This window comes from Lycium ferocissimum, chromosome 10 (assembly GCF_029784015.1).
Source record: "Lycium ferocissimum isolate CSIRO_LF1 chromosome 10, AGI_CSIRO_Lferr_CH_V1, whole genome shotgun sequence".
Lineage (NCBI taxonomy): Eukaryota > Viridiplantae > Streptophyta > Magnoliopsida > Solanales > Solanaceae > Lycium > Lycium ferocissimum.
Window position 1 is genome coordinate 33006626 of NC_081351.1, and position 23902 is coordinate 33030527.

General features: G+C 33.4%; 3 protein-coding genes across 3 annotated transcripts; 1 reads left to right on the forward strand and 2 right to left on the reverse strand.

Moving 5' to 3' along the window:
* Nucleotides 1–7118: 7118 nt before the first annotated feature.
* LOC132033476 (GPN-loop GTPase QQT1) lies at nucleotides 7119–12063 on the reverse strand. Its single transcript, XM_059423456.1, has 10 exons — nucleotides 11917–12063; nucleotides 11159–11203; nucleotides 10947–11026; nucleotides 10273–10347; nucleotides 9259–9362; nucleotides 9004–9160; nucleotides 8798–8885; nucleotides 8084–8156; nucleotides 7856–7987; nucleotides 7119–7417 (listed from the first exon to the last, which is right to left on the reverse strand). The coding sequence occupies exons 1-10, from the start codon at nucleotides 12006–12008 to the stop codon at nucleotides 7343–7345; spliced, it is 921 nt and encodes a 306-aa protein (XP_059279439.1). The 5' UTR covers nucleotides 12009–12063; the 3' UTR covers nucleotides 7119–7342.
* A 5642-nt stretch (nucleotides 12064–17705) lies between these two features.
* LOC132033479 (LIM domain-containing protein WLIM1-like) lies at nucleotides 17706–19980 on the forward strand. The gene is made up of 5 exons (XM_059423460.1): nucleotides 17706–18006; nucleotides 18693–18789; nucleotides 18863–18906; nucleotides 18991–19080; nucleotides 19503–19980. Exons 1-5 carry the CDS (start codon nucleotides 17872–17874, stop codon nucleotides 19716–19718), a joined length of 582 nt encoding a protein of 193 aa, XP_059279443.1. The 5' UTR covers nucleotides 17706–17871; the 3' UTR covers nucleotides 19719–19980.
* An 848-nt stretch (nucleotides 19981–20828) lies between these two features.
* LOC132033478 (F-box protein At3g12350) lies at nucleotides 20829–23887 on the reverse strand. The gene is made up of 2 exons (XM_059423459.1): nucleotides 22791–23887; nucleotides 20829–21522 (listed from the first exon to the last, which is right to left on the reverse strand). The coding sequence occupies exons 1-2, from the start codon at nucleotides 23664–23666 to the stop codon at nucleotides 21049–21051; spliced, it is 1350 nt and encodes a 449-aa protein (XP_059279442.1). The 5' UTR covers nucleotides 23667–23887; the 3' UTR covers nucleotides 20829–21048.
* Between the last annotated feature and the right edge of the window lie 15 nt (nucleotides 23888–23902).

The following is a 23902-nucleotide window of genomic DNA, read 5'->3' on the forward strand; positions in this document are numbered from 1 at the left end:
GTCTAAAACATAATTGAACATGTACGGTACAACTACCAATTAATTTAAAATAAGTTAATTGTGGATGTCATTAAGGCAAGTGCAGAGCCCTCCCTAACGGTCTAGCCGCCAAACGATGCTGTAAGCTCAAAAATAGTGCTAATGAAGTTTTAATATATATATATATATATATATATATATATATACATTTATTATGGGCTGTATTTGCACTTTTATCACAGTTTTATACCTCAAATTATTCGTGATTTTAAAAAGAATGGCTCTATTGTCTTACCTGATGTGCCACCACCACTAGTATTCGGGGATCACAAATGCACCCAACAGTCATTGGTATGGAAAATACTTACCCGCACAGTTGTTTAAATCAATTCTATATAACAGATGTCTTCACAAACATGATTATCATAAAATCATAGCTAATTATTATAGATTTTTACCTTAATTTATCATGGTTGATAAATTAGTAAGATATGGCTTAAACACGCGATATGGATAACTTTTATTAACTGATACCTCAAGGACTCACTTATTAATGAAAGCAGAGTTAGTTTAAAAATTTCATGAGAACTAGTTTGCCTTATATTAGTGCAAGGGGACTAGTGAGTGGTTTACGAAAATTGTAATATTTGGAATATTGTAATTATTTTTTCTAAAAAGCTAATACTCAAAGATGAGATCTTGTTTTTGGACATGGAATATATTGACAACTTATTTATAGAATCGCTATCTTGTTTCGGATATAAATAAAAATTTAATAAGTAACAATGGAAAACATATGCAAAGTCTGAAGCTGAAACTCCTCGTGGCCACAAAATAAATGAGACTGGAGGATAGATTCATTGAATATTAATAAGACACGATAGAACTTGTGTCACGCAAATATAGACAATTAAAGATGATGACATTGAAACAGATTCATGGTGCACAAATCGTAAACAAGATTAAAAGGAAGAAAGGCAATCGATCTATTTCATGTTATTGAACTATCATTAAACATTTGTTATAAAATATATAATTTAATTTTTTATGTGTGATTTAATTATATAAGTATTTTTGCTTGTTCATTCCGGGAGGTAAATTAACAATTTCCCACGTCTTATTCTTCTTGATAATAAAACTCTATTGAATCCAATTTGAGATCCATCTCGGTCCTTTTGAACCGATCTTCCAATCTAAAAGGGTTCAAATTTATCTAGAAGTATCTAAAAATGAGAGACTTTATATACCATAGAACTTAAACTCTTTAAAGAAAAAAGTGTATATGGGGAGATGGATCCAAAATTAATCATGGTCGTAGCCCCTAGCTCGACCAAGTTATATCTAGAAGCTCCATCTCCAAAGAACTCATTAATGAAAACTTGACTCGTCTTCATTCTCTTGGGCCATGTGAATGAAACTGATGAAGAGCATCTAATTATCTATCTGGTACATTCTACGAGTGAATACTTTATTAACTCTCCACTCCATTAATTGTGCATTCTAGAGGTGAAGACTTGTAAACATTGAAGGAACATGTGTTATATTTTGTAGGGAAAATGTCCAAATTATATACCCCTATACTATACGATTTAGAGTAAATACACCATCCGTTAAAAAAGAGGTGTGTTTATACCTTAGCCATTACACAAGTGACTCAAATATATCCTTTTCGGCTGACAAAAGTAAAAAAATCGATTCGAAATTATTTTTCTGATTCTTTGTTATTACAATAAACTAATTGGATTTAATTTACTTGAAAAGGTGGTCAGAACAATTTTTTATTTTTGCAAAACAACTTTAAGTCAGAGTGAAAAAAATTAACTACAATATATAACCAAACTATTTTTGTAAAAGAAAAAGGTTGGAAAAAAAAGAGCAAAAACTTTATAGAACCAACGGTCCCTTATAGAGTACTTTAGTGTTTAATGGTTCCGTAGGCATGCTTAGTTATTTCTTCAACCGAAGCGTTAACGATCAATTACTGACTAACCAATGAATTGATATCTTAACGGTTTTATAATGATTTAACATATCTACATACCGATAATCAATAAGTTAAACCCGATGACCTTCAAAATAGAACCGACCGACAAGCAAACCTACAATCAAGAAGTCAGAATGGAACATATATCAAAAACATCGTCGACCTATAAGAAAGTATTATGTAATATAAGGACCTAAAATATCAAAATTAGTCTCTTTACACAGCGTCACACATTGAACTTGCCTAACTAAATATAATTATTCAACTTACATATCTAATCATTTTGCATTTAAATTTGTGTCGCTCATCATATACATGTATGCTTTAATATAAATAAATTATTTTAAAACGTTGTACCCATTGGCATGGAATACACGTGCAACGCTCGTGTCCAGACACTAGTATCCTTCTATAAATCTCCACAAATCATTTTCGAAAGTTCTCTTTTTCCCCAGAAACCTAAATACTGTCTATGTTTACGAAAGACAAATTTCACATTTGAATTGACAACTCATTAATTTTGTACTACGAATTATTAGCTTTTGAAATGGACAGACAGAATAATTTTGCATGCATGGTTTGGTATTGGATGATTAATTAATTAGAATTTACAATATTTAGGAAAATGTATATTGTTTCAGCTTATTCAAACATTATCCAGAAAGATAAAAACAATGACTTGTTTGGTTTATCCTTGAATACAATATTTGGCTTCAATCAAACATTACTGCAGGTTATAAGGAAATTAGTAAGGCATCCGTTGAAGAATTGAATCGCAGGAAGCACGTGATTTTGAAAATACAAAGTACAAATTGCCATACGAAATATAAACCGAGATAACTCAAAATTACTACTAGTATATGTAACAGGGGATTCAAGTTTGATTTTTCTCTTTAATTTGGACCGCTATCATAACCTGGCATTTTCGCTAGCTAGAGCCTTTTTTATCCCGTCACAAGGAAGTTTAGTACGCTCACCATTTTAATTTAAGTGTCTTAGTTTCACTAGACACTTCAGAAAATTACAGAAGACTTTTGAATTTTGTAATCTTAAATTAAAGATGTATCTATATAAATATGTATTTATATCAATAAATGTCTTTAATTTGAATTTTGTGGTCTTAAACATGTTATATAGAGAATGTTGAGATTAAAAGTTACCAAATATATTATGGCATATTGTTTGGAAAAATAAGAAGTAAAAGATCAGTCATGTGGATTGATCATGATCATAGCAACTCGAACAAGTTATCTAGAAACTTCAATATTTCCATGCACAGTGAACTGATGAAGACCTCATTTATGAACTTAATTGAGTCATGCATGCATCTTCATTTATATATTGGCGTATATTATGTGATAAATGAAACTGATGAAGAGCATCTAACTAATTAAGATCTGATCTGATCCATCATATATACATTCTAGAAGACAAGACTTTATTAACTCGATCACTACTCATACATTCCAGACGTACTGAAGATATTGTATACGTTGAAGGAACATGTGCTATTTCTTTATTACTCTGCGAGCTCTCTTTTAATTTGATATATGTATATGATTGATGGAATACTGGCTTGGTAAGTCAAGGTTGAGAGAAAGTCAACTCGTGACACTTTGGACACAAATTTTTCCTTGGGATTCAGTAGAAAGCAAGAAATTCTGCAATTCAACATATCACACTTTAATTTATACTATTTTATAGTACTCCTATATATGTACTACTGTAATATTATAGGCTTCTGGGAGTGCATTAGATCGATCGATTTCTTCTAAATTATTGTGTCACAAAATAGAAAAATAAACCAGAGAAAGAGAAAGGAAATCAATTAATTTTCAGTTGTACATATTAGTTTGTCACTGCACTATGATTTTGAAAGAAATCCAAGAGTTTCCCATTATATATATTGTGAATGTTGAAGAATGAAAAAAAGTCCCTCATCGGTGGTTAATGAGATGGGTGGTCTCCTTATGTTATACGACTTAATCCTCCTGTAGTGCTTTTGGGGTTGAGTTAGGCAAGATCCATTCTTAACATGGTATCGTAGACGGCAGTGACCACCGTGTGGGCCCCCAAATTAATTGCCCACGCATGGGATGTCGATCCTGGCGTGAGGTGGGGTGTTGAAGAATGAAAAAAGTCATAAATCCGGTGGTTAATGAGATGGGTGAATTGCTTATATGGCTGCAATCCCTTTATATCATGAATCCTTAAACTTTTGAGTTGAGTTAGGCCCAAGATCCATTCTTAACAGTGAAAGTATAAATAAAAATTATAGTCTAGCCTTTCTGATTTTACGTTTAAGAAAGAAGCAACGTACTTTGTCAGAACTATTTAAATGATGATAAAACCCAAATTTTCAAGATTTCTAGAAAGGATGCCCAAAAGGTCCTCTATGGACTTCCATATTTCCATTTACTTGATTTTTTTATCAAGGTACACATCTGCTCCTTTTCTACATGTATCCGTCGAGCACACCCTCTAAATCTTGCATTTACACCTATTCCTTCTCTAACTATTCTTAATTTCTTATAACCTAATATTAAGCATCTATGTTTTCAAATTATTCTAATTATGTTATTAATTATAGTTCTCCTTTGCGTCACAGCTAGCTCATGCAGCATATCCTACCTTGAAGAAGTTGCAAAGTGAAATGAAAAGAGAGCTGCTTTGTTTATTCATTTTGTTTGGGGCCTTAAACTTTCAGCATTATGCTTTCGTTCCTTTAATTACAATACTTGTTGGGTTCACTGAATTATTCTAATTTTAAGAAGGGGAAAGAAAGAAAAACTCGCATTTAAAGTAGCATATCCAGAACGAGGTTTTTTCTAGAAGAGTTCACAATTGTTCTAATTTATCAAATATGACTTGGAGCAAATATTTCCTTACTAGTAAATTATTCAGGCACATGATATATATGGTACAAAAAACGAGGACCACTAATAGTTGTTAGTCCGTTTCACTATTTTAAATCATTAGTCCTTGTTCAAAGTCTTCGTCATTCACTTCTGCAGCTGTATACTGGCATGTACCTAGTCAACGACGTCAACCATAGAACCAGCCCCCAGAAATCAAATAATTAACCTATAGATATAATAAGATCAATTAAATCCCTAGGCCTCTTTTGTAGTTAATTAGTTCAAGAAATAATACGTACGTGGAAGACGTGTGAATAATCGATTTTCAAGTGGAACCAATCAAATATTGTAATTGCCAATAACAGCAAAAAGTAAATCAGAGCACACTTGAAACTTTTGTGGTTGTAATTTTATCGGTATCACTCAAGCTTTATGATTCATAAGATCACGCCAAAAATCATTCCCTCTTCTTGAATTTCTTTCCCTTATTACACTCTAAGATGTTGTCTTATCTTTAACAATAGTAACAAATTAAATAAAACTCTAGGAACCACTACTAGATATTTCGTTTACTAGTTTACGTTAGCATAATTGAAGGTTCAATGGTGTTAAATATGACGATGCAAGCAATAAAATCATAATTCATGAACAATATAGGTACTAAGTGCAAAACATCCTTGTCAAGAGATCTAAGCAGACTTTAATTTCTCTCTTTAATTTAAGTCACTTATCAGGGGAAAAAATATCCTCATTGACGAAAACGTATCATCCCCTTGAAATTGTGGTGTGTGGATAGTTATCAAAGATGAGATAAGGGTTCGGACATGGATTACAATTTACATCGGCCTACATATTTGGAAAATTACAAAGAAAAAGACAATTAGGTAAAGTCATGGTCAATTTAACATGTTCTTGTCTTGTAACATGTTCAATTTTGTCAAGAATGAACATTCTTCAACGTTTTCATTAGCTAAGGCATTTGGTTGGAAATCATTTGAAATTTTTTTTTCGGCTTTTCCAATTCTGCGTTTGCAAAGTATTTGTTAGTTAAAAGTAGTACTGCTTTACTTTTTTCCGAACTTTAGGAAAAGAAATCAAATTCTTTAAAATTTTGAAAAACTACTGAATTTGCAGACACAAACACTACAAAAGGTACTTATTATTATTATTATTATTATTATTATTATTATTATTATTATTATTATTATTATTATTATTATTATTATTATTATTATTATTATTATAATTTGATGTAATGTTCGTAGGAAATGTGATGACTATGACTATATATTATGTCATCTAATTTAGCTCGTCTATAAATTCTATTACAAAGAATGTATTATTGGTCCATTTCCCTTATCTGGTACTGGATGTATATAAACAACTAAAGAGTTGCTAGCCTTCTAGAAAGAAATAGAATTTCTGTCCAAAGTCCTAATTAATTTCGGACATTATACATAACACACTCTAAAAGAACACCTCATAAATTGCAAAAGTTTCTTGTTTTTTGTTTTATTTTTTCCTTTCCTTTTTCCTCACGGTGAGTGAGGGGGAAAGACGAGGGTGTCGTCACTGATGACATTTTGGCCAGAACCCTTCGGTGCAAGTTAAGTAAATTAAATCACCGCTAATCTTTTCTACACTATAATATAAATAAATCTGGGCTTCTGGAAGCGAATAAGATCTCGATTAGATTATTGCCATAACAATTAGAAGAGTGTGTGTGTGTGTGTGTGTAAGAGAGAGAGAGAGAGAGAGAGATGACGAAATGAATGTTACAGTGTTCATATTAGTCTGTTACCTTTCCTAATGTGTGTATGTATATATATGCTAAAAGAAAATACATGATGACATTTTCAGTGCCAACTGCAGCCCTCTTCCAAGAGTTTCCCCTTTAATCAAAAGAACTACAGAAAAGATTAAGAAAAAATTATTTACTAATCTTTCTAGTTGAGTTTTTAAAGGAAGTGTAACATTTATTTGGATAATAACGAATTATGATTCATCATAGTAAGATATTGCTGGTCTTATTTACTTTTGTGTTTGGGCCTTAAACTCTTTTAGCATTTGTTCCGTTCTGTTTGTCACTGAATGTTCTAATCTTGAGGTTGGAAAACAAGAAAAAACTTACAAAGTAGAAATTGCCACACTTGGAACTTCAAAAGTTTTCGCAGCTGGAAGATTGAACAATGTCACCAAAACATTGCCCAAAGAACAATCAAATTAACGATTATGATCAACCATCAGTGCCAATGCTAGGCCCTATATGATCATGAAAATGCACATTGTATCAGATGATTGTAAGGGAGTGTATATATTTTGTTGTACAATTGACGGCCTCATAAAAAGTGACTAGGTGTTCCATCTTTCAGTACAAAAAAGAAAGTTTCGTAATATGAGTAAATACATGCACGCGCAAGAACAATATGACGGTTGCATCCTACCATCATTAGGATAATTAGTTTCTAAAAGATGCAGTATTTAGAAATTGTCACAACCGCGCAATTCCCTAGTGGACCAACTATTTTGCATCACTGCTCCTTGTTATATCAGAGTCTTCATCATCCTTCATGTATTTCTCCTGCACTGCCGCAACTGTAAATTGGATTGTCAAGGTCAACCATGGGAACCAGCCAGCAGAAAATCAAACCTTGTACTACAAAATCAATCAAATATCTTTCACAATGTATATTCCAAAGAATCGCTTTTTGTTTATGATATTGAGGACTAGCAGAAATAGAGCTAACAACTAACAGGCCAAGATAGGAATGTACAAGCAAGAAACTGATCCAAAATGTCAACATTTGGCTATGGACTTGATTAAAAAAATTGGTTTGGAATGTGTAGAATCATGAAGAAATGAATAAAAATCTCTAATTCCTCATCAAGGCCAAATGAATGATCTACAACTCATAAAATCAGTGAGTGCAAGTGGAAGGAAATAAGACCATGTTATTTTGCCTGCCAAACTTTTAAAATTTACGACTTCAATGAATGGCGTCCATTTATATCTTAAACAATGATAAAAAGGATATCTGTAGTAGTCCCAATCAACAGGACCAACCGCAATTTTGCTGAATTCAACAGCACTTGCATCTATGCCAGCGAATATGTATCCATTGGTCTTGTCAATTAGTTTAACTAGATTCCCGACACTCTCTTTATCCTGAAATGGTAAATAAGCTCAAAATTAAACCATGTTGAATATGAGTACAGAAGATATCTCAAAGCCATAAAGTTGACACTCTCAATCCCATCATACCTGGATATCTAAAGTCGTGAAGTTGACGAGTCCATAATCTTCTATCACTTCACATAGTTCCTTTGTAAGCTTTCTGTCATTTTTAAGCATCAGAGCAAGAACACTATGTTTAGATAAAAGATCCTTAAACACTCTGCAATTGTTATGTATTAGACAATGGACAAAGTTTACATAAAATGATCCTTTATTGGTTATTTGATTAGGTCTTGTACTATGATCACAACCACCTTCCGGAACAAGATTAGTGAAAGGAATGCCTTAAAATAGAGATGATATATATAAAACTAAACATAAAAAGGAACACAGGAAAGAACACCATTCCCCTCCATTAATTTCTGCCAAAGGTAGAGCCCAAGACATTAAACTGACACAACATTTACAAAAACATTAAACTCATTCTTCAAAATTGGAACAGTAGAGCATCAAGTTATTCATTCCTAAAGCTTGTATGAAAAGACTGTACTTTGCCAAAAAGATTTCCTAAAATCTCTGTCCTAGTTGCATAAGAACATCCAGAAACTACCCTTCAAAAAATCCTGCTACATGGTTGCTAAACAATAGATTCCTTTAGCTTGATGAGTAGACATTTAGATAACTTACTACAAAGAAAAGACAGAAGTGTATTATTGCGCCGGCAAGAATTAAGAAGAGTTGGGGGAAAAAAAAAAAAATCATCATTTTGAGGGAGTGCTCTTCAGTGAAGGATTCAAGCACCTGTACTTAGCGGAGCGAGGATCCTGACCAAGCTCATACTGCAAATAAGATAAATCTTGGACATCTGTGTAGAAATCCAGGTTAAAAGCTGCAAGAACAAGAGAAATACAGAATAAGCACTCCATAATAGCTACAAATACCTGTAACTCTAATCTCCAAAATAATGTTCCAAAAAAATATGAACCGGACGAATATGATGAACTAACCTAGCTTTCCATAGCTTTCAATAAGATCAATCTTAGATAAGACGTTGACATGAGGAAGCTCCAGGTGTAACATGGTTGACAACGAGAGGAGCAACGCACTCACATATTTCCCAGGATCACTGCAAAGATGAGCATCGACTAAATGCACTGCGGTCAACTGCATTAAATAAACCAAGCAATGAGCAATTAAATCTTAACAGGAAGCATAATACTGAAGGATGAAATAGATGAGATAGTTCTGAAAAAGGGACTTACCCTAAGATCTAACTTCTTTATAAGAGTCATTATCACACTCTTTGCATTTTCATGAAGAAAAAATAGTTCTACCTGACCCGGTAAATCAAAGAGAAGATAGTGCTCTGCAAAATAAATAAATAAATAAAATCAGAATAAGCTCGGGAGACGCTCGGAATACTGCAACTTCCATATAAGACATCGAGTAAACTGTGTCAAAGAATTTCAACGAATGTGCTGCATCTTAAGAAGTCAAGGCGCCTCAAACAACTTTATCTAAGAATGCCCATACTCAACAAAAACTCCATGCATTAACTAACTAAAAGAAAGCAAACTAAAGCAAGCAAAACATTGTAGTAAATGAGCATACATTGGCAGTGCTTCTTTAGCCAAGCCTGACCAGATGTGTTGCTGCTCCATCACATTCAATGGTTGGTTCAAGTTTAGATTGACAGAAAGCGTTATTAGTGAATACCAAAAATCATCAACTCTCTAAAATCTAAATGTAAAATGTACATGAAGTGACAAAGGCAGCTCCAAGGCACTGGCAGAATAGGAAAGCAGTAATAGCAATAAGTACACTGCCTGTTGGTCCTGAATGAATTTTCTTTTTTGCTGGCGTACTCACTAAAAATGGAGGTTGAAGTGTAACCTGGTAAGAAGGATGTAAAAGGGGGAGCAGAGAAGAAAATGAACACGTTGGCTTACAAGCAGAGATAATATTGCATTGATGCAAAAAGACTGCACTTCCCACACAGATATGAAACTTTTTTTTGATAAGGTAACGTAGATATGAAACTTTGAGACCCTTAACAACAAATTGTCCCTTCCCTTGTTATACAAGATAACACCAGAGTAGTATAAATGCTTCTATGAAGGAAGGAACCTAAAGCCAATTCCTTTTCGTCTTCATTGGACCAATGATAGTGTAAACAGAAGTATAGATTGATGTCAGGAAATTTTCTAAACTACCAAGCATAGAGCTGCATTGATCTCAGCCAAAATTTACTAATCTTTAGATTGAATTGTAACAACCTTTAAGGAGAGGTTTTAACTTAGACTCTAACCAGTCAATATTCTTCTCGAGGAAGTCCATGCAATATACAAGCCCTACAGAGGAATAAAAAAGCTATGAGTTAGAAAAAACAAGTAAGCATCGGACAATAACACAAAGGAACGAAACCTTCATATAGATATTGAACAAGAACTTTGCACCAAAAATAGGTAATGGAGGTAGCCTGTTGTGAATCCATATCGTATTCAAATGGATAATTGGAATTTCACACACAGATACAAGAGTTCATCTCCGAAGTATTATAAATTCCCCAAACTAGTAATCAAAACTTCCAAGGGAAGAAGAAATAAAAAGGAAGAAGGAGGGGGGTTCCACAATTCATCTAAGCAACTAAGAAATACAGAGACAACTTAATAGCATAGCCCTAATGGAATACTTTATACATAGTCATCTTGACACATAGTGCACATGCTCCTTTTAACTAGGGTCCCAAAGGTAATTCGACAATATCCCATCGATGTCCTGCCATAGATTAGTTACTTACATAAATTAGCCCCGAATCTGAAGTAAAGTATTGTACCGACACAGGGTTAAATAATATGATCGTGACATCCACATGTTTAGCAACCTGAACTTATTTTATTAAATAACTGGCAGCAGACTAGTCTCAATAGAAGTGAGAACGCGGACTTACCTCCATTTGGACCAAGAGAATGTTCAGCCATTACATCACTCAGCTTAATTAGATCCTCAATATTCACAGCACACTCATATCTTTATTAGATAAGGAAGAACGTAACCATATAAACTGTTTTCCTATTTAATTATACATGAACAATCTTCTTGAATTAGACATCAAAATATGTAATTGAGACACTGTCAAAGAAACATAACTAAAGTGGATACGGTAAAGCATCATTAGCAGGATCCAAATTGATAACAGCAACTTTCCTGCAATTTAAACAATCAAGAGGGATTATATCAATGTAAGTGATCAGATTACCATCAATTCAAACGTCTGCCGCCAATCTCTGGCAATTACCTATCATTATCAATCTATCAGTCAACTACGCCTCCATTTCCAACTAAATGAACCCAATATATCCATTCCACTCTAGTCTGATCCTTTCTTCCAATATTAAGGACATGTTTGGCCATAAAAACTATTCACTTTTTTCCAGAATAGTGTCACTTTATTTTGAAAATCAGAAATACAACTTGAAGTTGTATTTCAAATTTGAGAAGTACGTTCAAACATCAACATTATTCCAAATATTCTTTATAAAAAGTACAACCAAACACAACTCCAACTCCATAAACTCCAAACAAAGTGAAACACATTTGGAATCTATGGCCAAACACCTACTAAGTAATTGTCTTTTACTCTTCTCCTTACTGACTAAGAAGTCTCTAACTACACTAAAAAGTCATACAAATAAAAAATAACCTGTTCTCTTAAATCTTAGAACCATGAATTACTAGAGTACCATTAACACTCACAATCAATAATCTTTCTTGCACATGATTTTTAAAAAAAAAAAAAAATCAAAGAACCATAAAAATTTGTTCTTTATAACAAAAAAAGTAGAAACATTCCAAGAAATCATAGAATATTGTATAAATAAGCAAAAAAACAGAAAACCCAAAAGATTGAAATAGATTACCGTCCAATGAGTTGGAGAAACTGAGACATTCCATTGCAATAAGTTGTTTTGCCTGAACCAGGAGGACCAATAACTACTTGACCAAACACCATTCTTCTAACTTCTAATTCTAAAGATATATTCAATTTGAGAAGCAACACAAAATGGGATTATTGTTTACGTTTGTTCCTCGATGGAAAAAATACATTAACTACTAAACCCCAGCTATGGGTTTTAAGAATAATTAGAATTTCTGCAAATTTCTGTTTTAAAGGCAAAATTGAGAAGATTTTGATTTTGTACAGAAATGGGATAAGCATTAGGGTATTTGGGCTGTGATTTAAAAGGCTTAATTAAGCGCTTTTGGTTCCATTGGGCTTCTATTTCATGCTATGTAAGAAATCTTTTTTTTTTTTTGCGCGGATTGTTCTTTTTTGGGGTGGTCTTTAATTTTTGTCCCTTCTTTTGGGATGGTCTTTAATTTTTGGCCCTCCAATTGGTGGTCTTTAATTTTTGTCCCTCGCTTAATATCCCGGATGCCTTGGATTCAAATTGCCTAGAATTTTTTTTAATTTTAAGCTCAATTAAAAAAAAAAAAAAAAAAAAAAAAAGGCAGAGGTTTGGATTCGGAAGGCAAAATTCTGCTAATTAAATAAGGCTGAAGATAATTATTGATAATAATTTTAAATTTATAAAACCACAAAATCATCAAGCATTATTTGCCTTCAAACTCTACCGCCCAAGAAAGTTTTGCTTTGCAAACTACGCCCGATTGTCGTTGAGAGCGAGGCGAAATACATCAAATAACTTTTGCCTAGAGAATTTTTTTTTTTAATTTTCGTTCCCGAGTCAGCAAGGGTTCAAATGGAAGAAATTAACAACTAACAATCGAGTTTTAGGTGAAGGGCAAAAGTTAAATACTTTCATTTTGATGGGCAAAAATTAAAGACCACCCCAAAATAAGGTCATTACTGCAAATTGCCCGTAAGAAATAGAATAGTTATTTAATGGGAAACTTACATAAATAACTTCCTCTTAGGTGAAGGGCAAAAGTTAAATAGTATTCCTTTAATTACTCTCTTACTTTATTTTCTTTTACCTAATTAAATAAGGAATAATTGCTTAACATCTCTCGTGCACTACTTTCTCTAAGAGATAATTATTGATAATAACTACCTTTTAATTTATTTATATTTAGTATTTACGGTTATTTTATTTTTGTTTTATTTTTAAATATGTGATTTTTAATTAAAAAAATTACCATTCATATCTATACCAAAATACATCAAGCGGCCGTGATTGGAGTGGTTTTTAGATGTGGGCTCTTCCCTGATCACGATAAGTTGAACCTACTTTATTACTACGAATTACTTTACATTATTTTTCTTACCTATTTTTTCTAATTTCTTCCCAGTGTATTTCGTCTTATGTATTTGGCCTGAGTGTATTCCGTCATATGTATTTGACTCATATTGTATCTCATATGTATTTAGCCTTTTGCATTGTATTTGAAATATATACGTTATCCAAATGCATTCATAAAACTTTGATGAATACATTCAACTTCTTCTAATTGAAACTTAATACATTCAAATACTGATCAAATACATATATGACATCAGATACAACTAAACAGTGTATTCAAATACACCGAAATACATCAAATACATCAAAAATGCCTAATGTGGTTACGAATTGAAAATATGAAAAAGGTATTTATTTAGTGGTAATTTTAATTTTTTTAGTTATCTATATTGTTCCATCGTATCACATGTCAGAACCAAGATGGACTTTAGAGGAAGGTGCAAATGGAAGAAATTAACAGTGCAAAGCTATACTTTCATGGACCGTAAATATAGGACAATCGAGTTTTCCATGGATGAATTTGAATCTTTTCTCAGTGTAGCATACTTTGTGATGCTAATATATTTTAATATCCCAGCTTATAACTGATCCGGAAGAAAAAAAAAAAAAAAAAAAAAGTCCAGTTCCTTAACACGATCTAAACAAGTTTAAAATATTAAATATTAGGATCTTATTGCGTAACTAAATAGTGTGAATTTTATGTCGAATAGTCATTAACCTCAAATGAATTCATTAACGAAATTAAGTACCCACTTAACACCAAATTACTGTAATAAAACTTAAATATATTGCATGAATCGTATTATATGACCTCAAAATTCTGATTCAAACCATAATAATTAGCCAATCACACCCTTTTGTAGCGAGAAGATCTTAAAATTCAATTAGAACTCTTAATTAAAATATAAGAAACAATTCTTTTTTCTATTAGATTAGATAATATACTACGTTTGTTGGTGTATAGTAGATGAATCTGGTACTTGGGGTAATTCATATCCCAGTTCCTTATTTCCCCTGGCTTGCTCATTTTTAAGCTGTAACCATACACTTTCCGTAATAAAATAACATTATTCACCCAAAAACAATTTAACCAGGATTTGACAGGGATTTCCCTGAAAAAGAAAACCCTCTAGCAAAAGGCGAAAGAATAGTTTTGTGCTCATTGCGTGGCTGCTTGAATTTTTTTGTTGGCTGGATCCAACTTTAAATAAGGGGTGTAGCTGTTCGCTTCATTGCTCGCATCCGATGTGGGAGAAATTCTGCCAACAGAAATCAAATCATCTCTCGTGCACTACTTTTTCTGTTCCAATTGTTAGTACCAATTGCACCTCTCATGGTACTATGATTAATGATCCCTATTTGAGTTTTCTAGTAGTTTCTTCTTCCTTCCAAATTTATGTGGCATAAGTCAATCGAGTGTTCTCTGATTATGATCTTTCCATATGCTTTTTGAATTATTAATTGTTGTGAGTTATTTTATTTTTTATTTATTTTTTAAATATGTGATTTTTTAATTAAAAAACCTTAAAAACTCTAAATTTGAATTTATGGTCAAAGTTAAAAAGTTTGACTTTTTTGAAATCAGACGATACCACATAAATTGAGAGACGGAGGGAGTGTTAATACGATGCGATATCGTCTAACGTGATGTGAAAGTGCTCGCATAATTTTCCCCAAAAACTCTACATCATTAAGAAAGTATTCAACACCTTATAAAGTAACTTTATTTTTTTTTAATACCAATGTGATGTCTTTTTTCGACACTCAATAAAGTGGAGACAACTTACTACTTTATTACTACGAATTACTTTACGTTTATTAATATATGTCGATATACCATTGTTGAGATGTCATCTTGTCTAGAACAAAAATGGTTTACTCAATATCATTGATATCAAATGTGTCTTTTGGTAGTTACTTATCAACTCTACCTGTTTTCCGTTTTAATTGTTAGGAAAATTAGATATGGGGAACAGAAAATCAAAGGCTTTGATGGAGTATTCTTTATTGTTAAGAAATTTAAACTCTCACATGTTACTGCATGGGTTTTATGACAGAATTACTAAAAGAATTGCACAGTTGGTCGAAATTGAGATTAAAATAAATTTACCAATAACTTAAATTTCACCCAAGAACAACAATGTAAGTATTTTGCGAAGATGAGAATTAATCGATGCTAGGCAAATCTAGTATGTTGCACGTTATCGGTTTAGGAGGTAAAAGGCATTCATAATACTTTCAGCTATCTTTAAGATAGTTATTCTTTAACATACACAACTTCTTCTAATGGACATAACCTTAAAACTTAAAAGTCATCTTTTAATTTAATTACGTATATTTAAACTTCCCTTCTCAGTTCTTTCCATCACTAACATTAATATATACGTTAATTTACCATCTGTTGACCTATCATTATGTCTAGAACAAAAGTGGTTTATTCAATATATTATACTCTATACCAAGTACAATTCTCTTGCTACATATATGTTAATTTACCATTTGTTGACCTATCATTATGTCTAGAACAAAAGTGGTTTATTCAATATATTATAGTCTATACCAAGTACTCTTGCTATTATGGTCTCTATTTGAGTCTTCTAGTAGTTACTTCATACTTATTAGTACTACTATATTTGTTTTACATTTATTAGCATGTCAATTTACACTAACAGTAAAAGTTGAAATCGTGCCAATTCCCATGTCTGTCATTAGATAAATCTACTAAACTGAAAGGATAAACTCCTCTTTTACCAAAGTACTTTAGGTTCTAAGGAACAATGGTTACTAAATTATTGTATTTCTAAGGGACCTCGACTTCTCAACACTTAATTTGGAATTATGTCTTTCTCCATTACTATTAAGAATGTGACACAGGGGATTAGACCTGTAAAATTTCAGGAAAATGTATTGAAATGCTCAAAAATCAAAATTGACATTTATGAATAACATTTCACTTATGGAAACCCATTCAAACAATGACGTTGTTATCTGTTTTAATTTGCCTGATAACATTCACATACTAGTGTGACAATTAAGAGTAGTAAGAAAGAGGTTATGTTTTGTACACTAATATAAATAATTTTTACATTAAGATTAAATTGACCAATAGTAATAGGTAACTCTCCCTATCAAACCCCATATGTCACCTGAAAAATAAAGTAGTAACTGGTTAAACTTATTAATATAGTAAAATGGTTTTATATTACCCGTATATACCCGTAAATACATGACTTATTTTTTAATATTCTTATCTCAAAAAATCAATAGGTTATCATTTATTATACTGGTGAAATTTCGAACTCTCATATATATGTCAATAAATATTTTACTGCTATTAATTCTTTTCTACTCTCCTATCGATGAAAGAAAAGAGTGCTGGCGTTGACAGATCAATAATATGATTATGCCATGTGCCTCCCTTCGAATATTTTTTTTTTTTTCCTGTGTGTGGGTGGGGTTAAGTTCTGTATTTGAAAATCATGTCTCGCACAACTAGATCTGTGCATAAGATGGTCCAGCATAACTTTCTTTTAGATTGTTGATAAGAATATAGTCCGCCAAATAATTATAAATAATTTTAAAAAAAAATCAGAGGACTTAGTAATCTCACAGTGGATAATTGTTTTGCCAGCAAATAGATATTTCATGAGAGTGATATGATGATGATTGATAATTCATGTGGTGCTGCCAATTCAGTAAAGCAAAGAAAAGGTCTTATTCTACCAAACTGGGCTCCAACAAGCATGTGAGCTTTGAGGCCTATGCAAGGAACAATCACTTCTTTCACTCCTTTATTTTCACTGATTTTTTCATCCTACACCAATTATATTATTTACTAATGAAGGGTTTTACCAAGCAGAATTTGATTAATAAAAGAATAACCGATTTTCTTATTAATTTTAATAAGTAAGAAGAAAATATTTTCTCAATAGCATTTATTTACATATAACCTGAGGAAACATTTATGGGGTGCAAGGTTGTGGAGGTGGGATGGGAGAAAAAAACAAACTCCAACAAGCATGTGAGGAATGTCGGTCTTTATCGATTTTCATCCTACACCAATTATATTATTTTGTGAGGTTTTACCAAGCAGAATTTGATTAATAAAAGAATAACGATTTTTCTCCATACCCACGGGAAAATCATTTATTTTTTGGGATCGATTTTAAAATAACTTATTTATTTTTTTGATTTTTAAGTAACCTACTTTCGTACCAATACGCTACATCTAAATCATAGGACAAAGCTAATACAAATATTTTTCTTTTAGCCTCAACTTTCTGTAGTTTCAAAAGAAAAAAATAATAAGAGTATATATTTACAGATAAGAAGCTTTAAAAATTGATAAAAATATTGGAGAAAAAAGTCTGCAGAGTTGTTAGGTGCTGTATGCTGGGGACAAAGATGATAAAATGTCCATTTCTATAATTACTTAAATTGCTGTTCTCAGCCTCATCATCATATTTTATCTGCCTTCTCATCCTTATCTTACAGCCATTCTCTCTTTCTTTTTCTCCAAAACCAAGTGCTCTCTGCTGCAGAAAAAACAAGAAGGGAAGGGGAAGAAACTTAAAGACCATTTTTTGTTTTCTCTATAACTTGATCATAGCTATGGCATTTGCCGGAACAACCCAAAAGTGCATGGCCTGTGACAAAACTGTCTATCTGGTTGACAAATTAACTGCAGATAACAGAATCTATCACAAAGCTTGTTTCAGATGCCATCACTGCAAGGGCACTCTCAAGGTTTCTTCCTAATCCTTTTTTTATTTTCATGTAATTCTACCTATTAACTTCTATTTTGTCTATCATGGCAATCTCATAGAGATAATCTGTCTGGCATACGAATTTTTTGTTCAGCTTAAAGTGTTTTTCTCCTTTTCCTCCCTATTCCATACACAGGTTCTGCAAGGTCTAACTCCAATTTTCATTTTCAATTTTGATTGCAATCATCAGGTTATGCATAAATTATATACTTCTTCCTTTCGCAATTTATGTGACATCTTTCGGATTTTGAGAGTCAAATGAATTTTTTTTTCGACCGTGATTTTTAATATGCCTTTTAGATATTTTGAGTTACTTATTCTGACTTGTAGGACTTCTTATGTAGTTTCTGAATATATGAATTTCATTTTTAAAAAAAATAAAGAATGTTCACGGTCAAAATTAAGATATCCAAATTGTGCAACATGAATTGGGACGGAGGGAGCATGATACAACCATGTAATACACTGTAATATGGTCTCTGGATAAGGTTCATGTGACTTGTTCAGAGTCAAAAGAAGTAGATTTGAGTTTTATATTCAGTATTACTACCTTATATGCATATTCACTATTTAGATGCTACAAATTTCATCAGTTTATATTGGACTTATTATTCAAGGCATTGGACTTAACTATTACACTAATCTTCAACTATATTCAATTGGCAGCTTGGCAACTACAATTCCTTTGAAGGAGTTCTTTACTGTAGACCACACTTTGATCAGCTCTTCAAACAGACTGGCAGTTTGGATAAAAGCTTTGAAGGTAGAGGATAACATGGATAATTCCAAATAACTTTTGCAAAACAGAAACTTATTGACAATTCAAAATATTACAGGGACACCAAAAATTGTGAAGCCACAGAAACCTATTGACAGTGAGGTAATGGAGAATGAATCATCAAGCTTTGCTGACACATAATATTAGGTTTATACTTACTTAATGCAAGTTGAATCTTTGAAACAGAAACCACAGGTAGCTAAAGTGACAAGCATGTTTGGTGGAACAAGGGAGAAATGTTTTGGCTGCAAGAAAACTGTCTATCCAACAGAAAAGGTAACACCACCATTTAATAATCTTTTACCAAAACTTGGGGCCGTTTGGTTGCTGGTTAGAGTTATGTAGGATTTAGTTATTCGTGTATAGCATAAAATAATACATAGATTCCCTCATAACTTATACATGTATTAGTTATGCGGGATTGTATTACTTGGAATGCTGAATTTTATATGTAGCAACTAAATGCTACCAAACATGGTATTAGTTATACTTGTTTTAATAGCTGAATAATTCACTCCCTAACCAGCAACCCAACGAGTGCAATACATGCTACATTAAAACTCGATTGTGTGTTCATACTTTATAGGTACAAGTTAATTAACTTGTTTTAATAGCTGAATAATTCACTCTCTAACCACCAACCCAACGAGTGCAATACATGCTACATTAAAACTCGATTGTGTGTTCATACTTTATAGGTACAAGTTAATGGTACACCATACCACAAGAGCTGCTTCAAATGTAGCCATGGAGGTTGTACAATCAGCCCTTCCAACTATATCGCACATGAAGGGCGCCTCTACTGTAAACATCACCATATTCAACTTATCAAGGAGAAAGGCAACTTAAGCAAGCTTGAGGGTGACCATGAGACGATTCCCGTGATAACAACAGAAGTTACTGCAGAATCATAAAGAGCCAACCCAGTTGATCGTTGATTAGCTTTCCGCTATCAGGTCTTACATGTCTGCTATATTCAAGAATCTGAAGCCTTCTTCAGCTTGCATTAATGCACTTCCTTCCACAGCCTATGCTTTTTCTCATCTGCTTCCATTAAATTGATGCTGAACTATAATCTACTTCTGTGTGAAGATTTTTGACCTTTGTTTCTTGTGCTTCACTTTTATTGTGTGGGTGTTAAATGAGATTGAATATAATACAGCTTTGCCTATCCAACGCCATGCAGATCTTCGCAACATACTCTTTCTACCCTCAAACTAGATATGGAATTCTTTGTATCTCACATGATCCAAATGATGGAAGACGATTCTTCTCCAGTTCCATTGCCTTTATACAGATCCTTTTGAGTAAATATAGGTATTAAGTTTCTCATTATAAGGTCAAGAGATACCGCAACAGCACAGACCCTAACAATTTAACCCAAGTCGAAAGAAACGTTCTAACTGAACCATTTCTTCATTGCCAGTTTCTCAAGGCTAGACCGGTCTAGCTGCTAGTAAAACAGAACAACTAGTTAGTAACTGAGAAATAAACTGAAGAATTTCAAAAATTTCAACAACCTTACCAAGTTGCTCGCCGCAGGGATAGTACTCTGGAAACTTGACATGGGAGTAGCAAATTTTGTAAAAAGAAGGCAAAATTTGGCACAAGATACAAATCTTCGGTTACTCTTTCCACATAAGGCAAGATATAGAAACAAACACACAAGTACTTGTGAAGAATCAGAAACTTCTCAGTATACCCCCAAAAAAAAAAAAAAAAGTAAGCAACAGTGATCAGCAGGATGTTTGAAAGTTCACAAAATTCACCAGCCATTCAATTCAGAAAGTCCTTAGAATCAATATTTTGGTGAGAGTCGTGAAACAGAAACTGCCAGTAGCTAACCACAAATTACAATCAGCATTTGTGGGAGACGGAGCAAAGATAAAATGCTACATGCACAATGAAAACTTTAAAATGCTGATTAATGAGTGAGTATATCAAAGTTCAACATGATAGATAATGACGTAATCAGCTAATCATCTTTACACCCTGCCATGCCAAAATGAAACTGAATGAATCCAAAAGGGAAAGAACAAAGAGTAGGAAAAGAGTTGAATCCAGTCACAGAAAAGGAAGCTTGAAAATACCTAGGTTACATTGAAAACAACATTTTATTGTCACAAATGACACAACAGAACCAGAATCTTGCCAGCGAAAAGAAACCTACGAATATGTACAAGAATATAAATAGGAAATTTCCTGCTGCATTTCTATCTCTGTCTATTAATGTACACAGCAAGATCAATCACTACAAAAATCTGCTGTCTCCAATATCTGACCATTTTGAGCAATACACCTCAAGTCTATAATGTAATCGTCTCGCAGAAACCCAAACCCAAAGGTCCCATCTTCATACTGCCAAATCCTTCCCTCCGCCTGCCTAGGATTTACAGTGTCTCCTGCCAAATCAGGAATAACCAAGTCGTAGCTTGAGTTCATGCACAGCATGCTCAAGACTGCTCTCTTATCAGAACTAGGCAAAATCTCACATGGGTCATCAGCTTCAGCAAGGGGCCGAATATGCATGCGACTCTCATATATGTTTTCTTCTTCTGAAGATAAAGGCGACTTAATGAATATGGTATTCGAAGTCCAAAATACCGGGGCATATGCAGAGAAAGGTTTACATAACTCCGCAACTTTTCTGCAAGCAATGCCACCAATATCATCATATGAGACAAGGAAGAACTCCAAAGTCATGTCATCACAAAATCCCTGCAGAGAAAAGTCAAACCAAAATATCATATAACGAGGCTTTTTGTAAATGAGCATATGCCCTCGACGTTACCATTCAGCAAAAAGGAAGTACGCTGATGTACAAACTGGCAAACTAAATAGTCCTGAGATTCATGCAGTTCATCATAAGTCAACGGAAGTTACCCATGAGGATGATGGGATGATGTAATAAATACGCCATATATAAGCTATACGGCCCAATAAACAAGTTTGATTAAGACTCATAGAAAATGACTGCCGAAGGAATCTTAAAAGATCTGGAGAAAAATTAATACAGTGAAGCTAATCCTTGAATGGAAGAATTAGAAAAACCTATATCTTTAAGGGTAAGGACAAAAAGGGATACAGCAGAAACACCTGCAGCAGGAAAATTCCTGTGTAGAGACAGTGGAACGCTTAAACCTTCAAGCATATCCATCATTTAATTCAAAAGTACAGGTCCAGATATATGCCTTGGTTGAGCAATTATTACTTAAATCACTTGGGATTTCAGACGCAGAAGTTACCCTTAAGGTTCAGTACAATGTACTTGGATCCCTTGTGGTAACAGGGTATTGTCCCAAAATCAGAAAATGTAATAAGGATTCTGGTAAACCAAGTTAGAAATAGTCCTTCTGACGTCGTCAATGGTTAGTGGCTTCATAACGTTATAGAGCTAGTGCTAGTTTGCCAAAGCTTAGGGGGTTTGAAGCACAGTTACCCTAACTGGTTTGCGACTAGGCTTTCAAATGTTAATACTTGATGTGCTTTTAGTTTTAACGCCATACAACCTAGCTCTTACACTTCACTGAAGACTAATACTTTGCGTCAATTTGACACTCACAATACATACATGAATATTACCAGGTTTACAATCACATGCGATTTCACCTTGTAAAAAAATCAAGGCTCTACCTAGTCATCTCTACAACAACAACAAAAACATACCCAATGTAATCCCACAAGTGGGGTCAGGGGAGGGTGGTATATACGCAAACCTTACACCTACCTTGTGAAGGTAGAGAGGCTACCTAGTCGTCTCTATGTAGTTTTATTCTTTACTTACTATTACTTAAAATTACTTAGGTCAGAATTTGGTAACACTATAGAGTTTGATGCTTTACTTACACACATGCAAATCCTCAAGAACGAACCAAAGGCCAAACCTTAATTTCATGAAAATACAGAGCTGCTAATAAATATCAAGTTCTATCTAACAGAATACTTCCACGGCCAAGAACACAAAAACTAATTTGCAAATTATATACCTTCCACAAGCCCTGCAAAGGCTTAGCTGGCGTAGGCGAACTATTCACTATTTTCACATAATCTTCAGACTCCCACTTCCTTCTTCCTAGCCTTTCCCTCTCCCTCCTTCTTTGCCTCCTTGCTGACCCATTCCCACCAGGACTCGTCTTGTTCGCAAAATACTGATAAATCTCAGACATCAATCTATCTGGCAAACTCCCCGGGGACCCACATAAATCCTCATACTCCTCTTCCCTCACATTCCCTGAGCTTGAAACTTTACAAGAATACCCAAATGCACTCCCATTTTCTTCCACAACAATATGACTTCTCCCCATAAAATTCACGTTAACCGGAATCAACAATTCCCTCACAGCAAAACCCAAATCATCTAAATTCATCGCGTTTTCGGTCAACTCAACTTTCCCATCAGGATCAAGATAGTTCACAATTTCACCCTTAGATGTAATACCCATCCATAAAAAAGGCAACTTTACCACTTCATAACTACCATTTCTTGATGGTTTAACCCTAGAACCAGCTAAATAAAATGGACCCCATTCAAAAAAGATTAATGGCGAATCACATTCAGCACCACTTCTTCTCCAAAAACCAATTAAATTCTCATATACCAAAAGGGTAGTGTAAAGAAGTTTATATGAAATTTTACCATTACCCCATTTGTTAATCTGGGTTTTGGATCCGAATTTGCGTTGACACATTGAAAACCAGAGTTTCGGGTCATCACGACAAAGAGAAACGAAGCGTTTTGAAGTGCAAGCGAAATTGGAGATATCTGATAGAGTGAGAAATGAAAGGATGTTGAGCTGAACATCTTCAGGGAAATCAGTGAATGATAAGGAGGAAATGGTGTCAATTTCATCTGGGTTTGCCATATTTGTGAGAATTTGGGGTTTGATTTAGGATTTGAAGGAAAGATTTGGATTTTTTTTGTTTTTAAGGAAATAGTTTTGGTTGAGAGAAGATTTATTTGAGGATAAAATAGTAGGAGGACATTTTGATGATGGAATGATTCTATTTAGGATATGGGATTATTCTAGCTTCTGATGATCTGTGATTTTGCTGGGGAACTTTGAAGGGTAACTTGCACGGAAAAAAATAAGTAAACAAA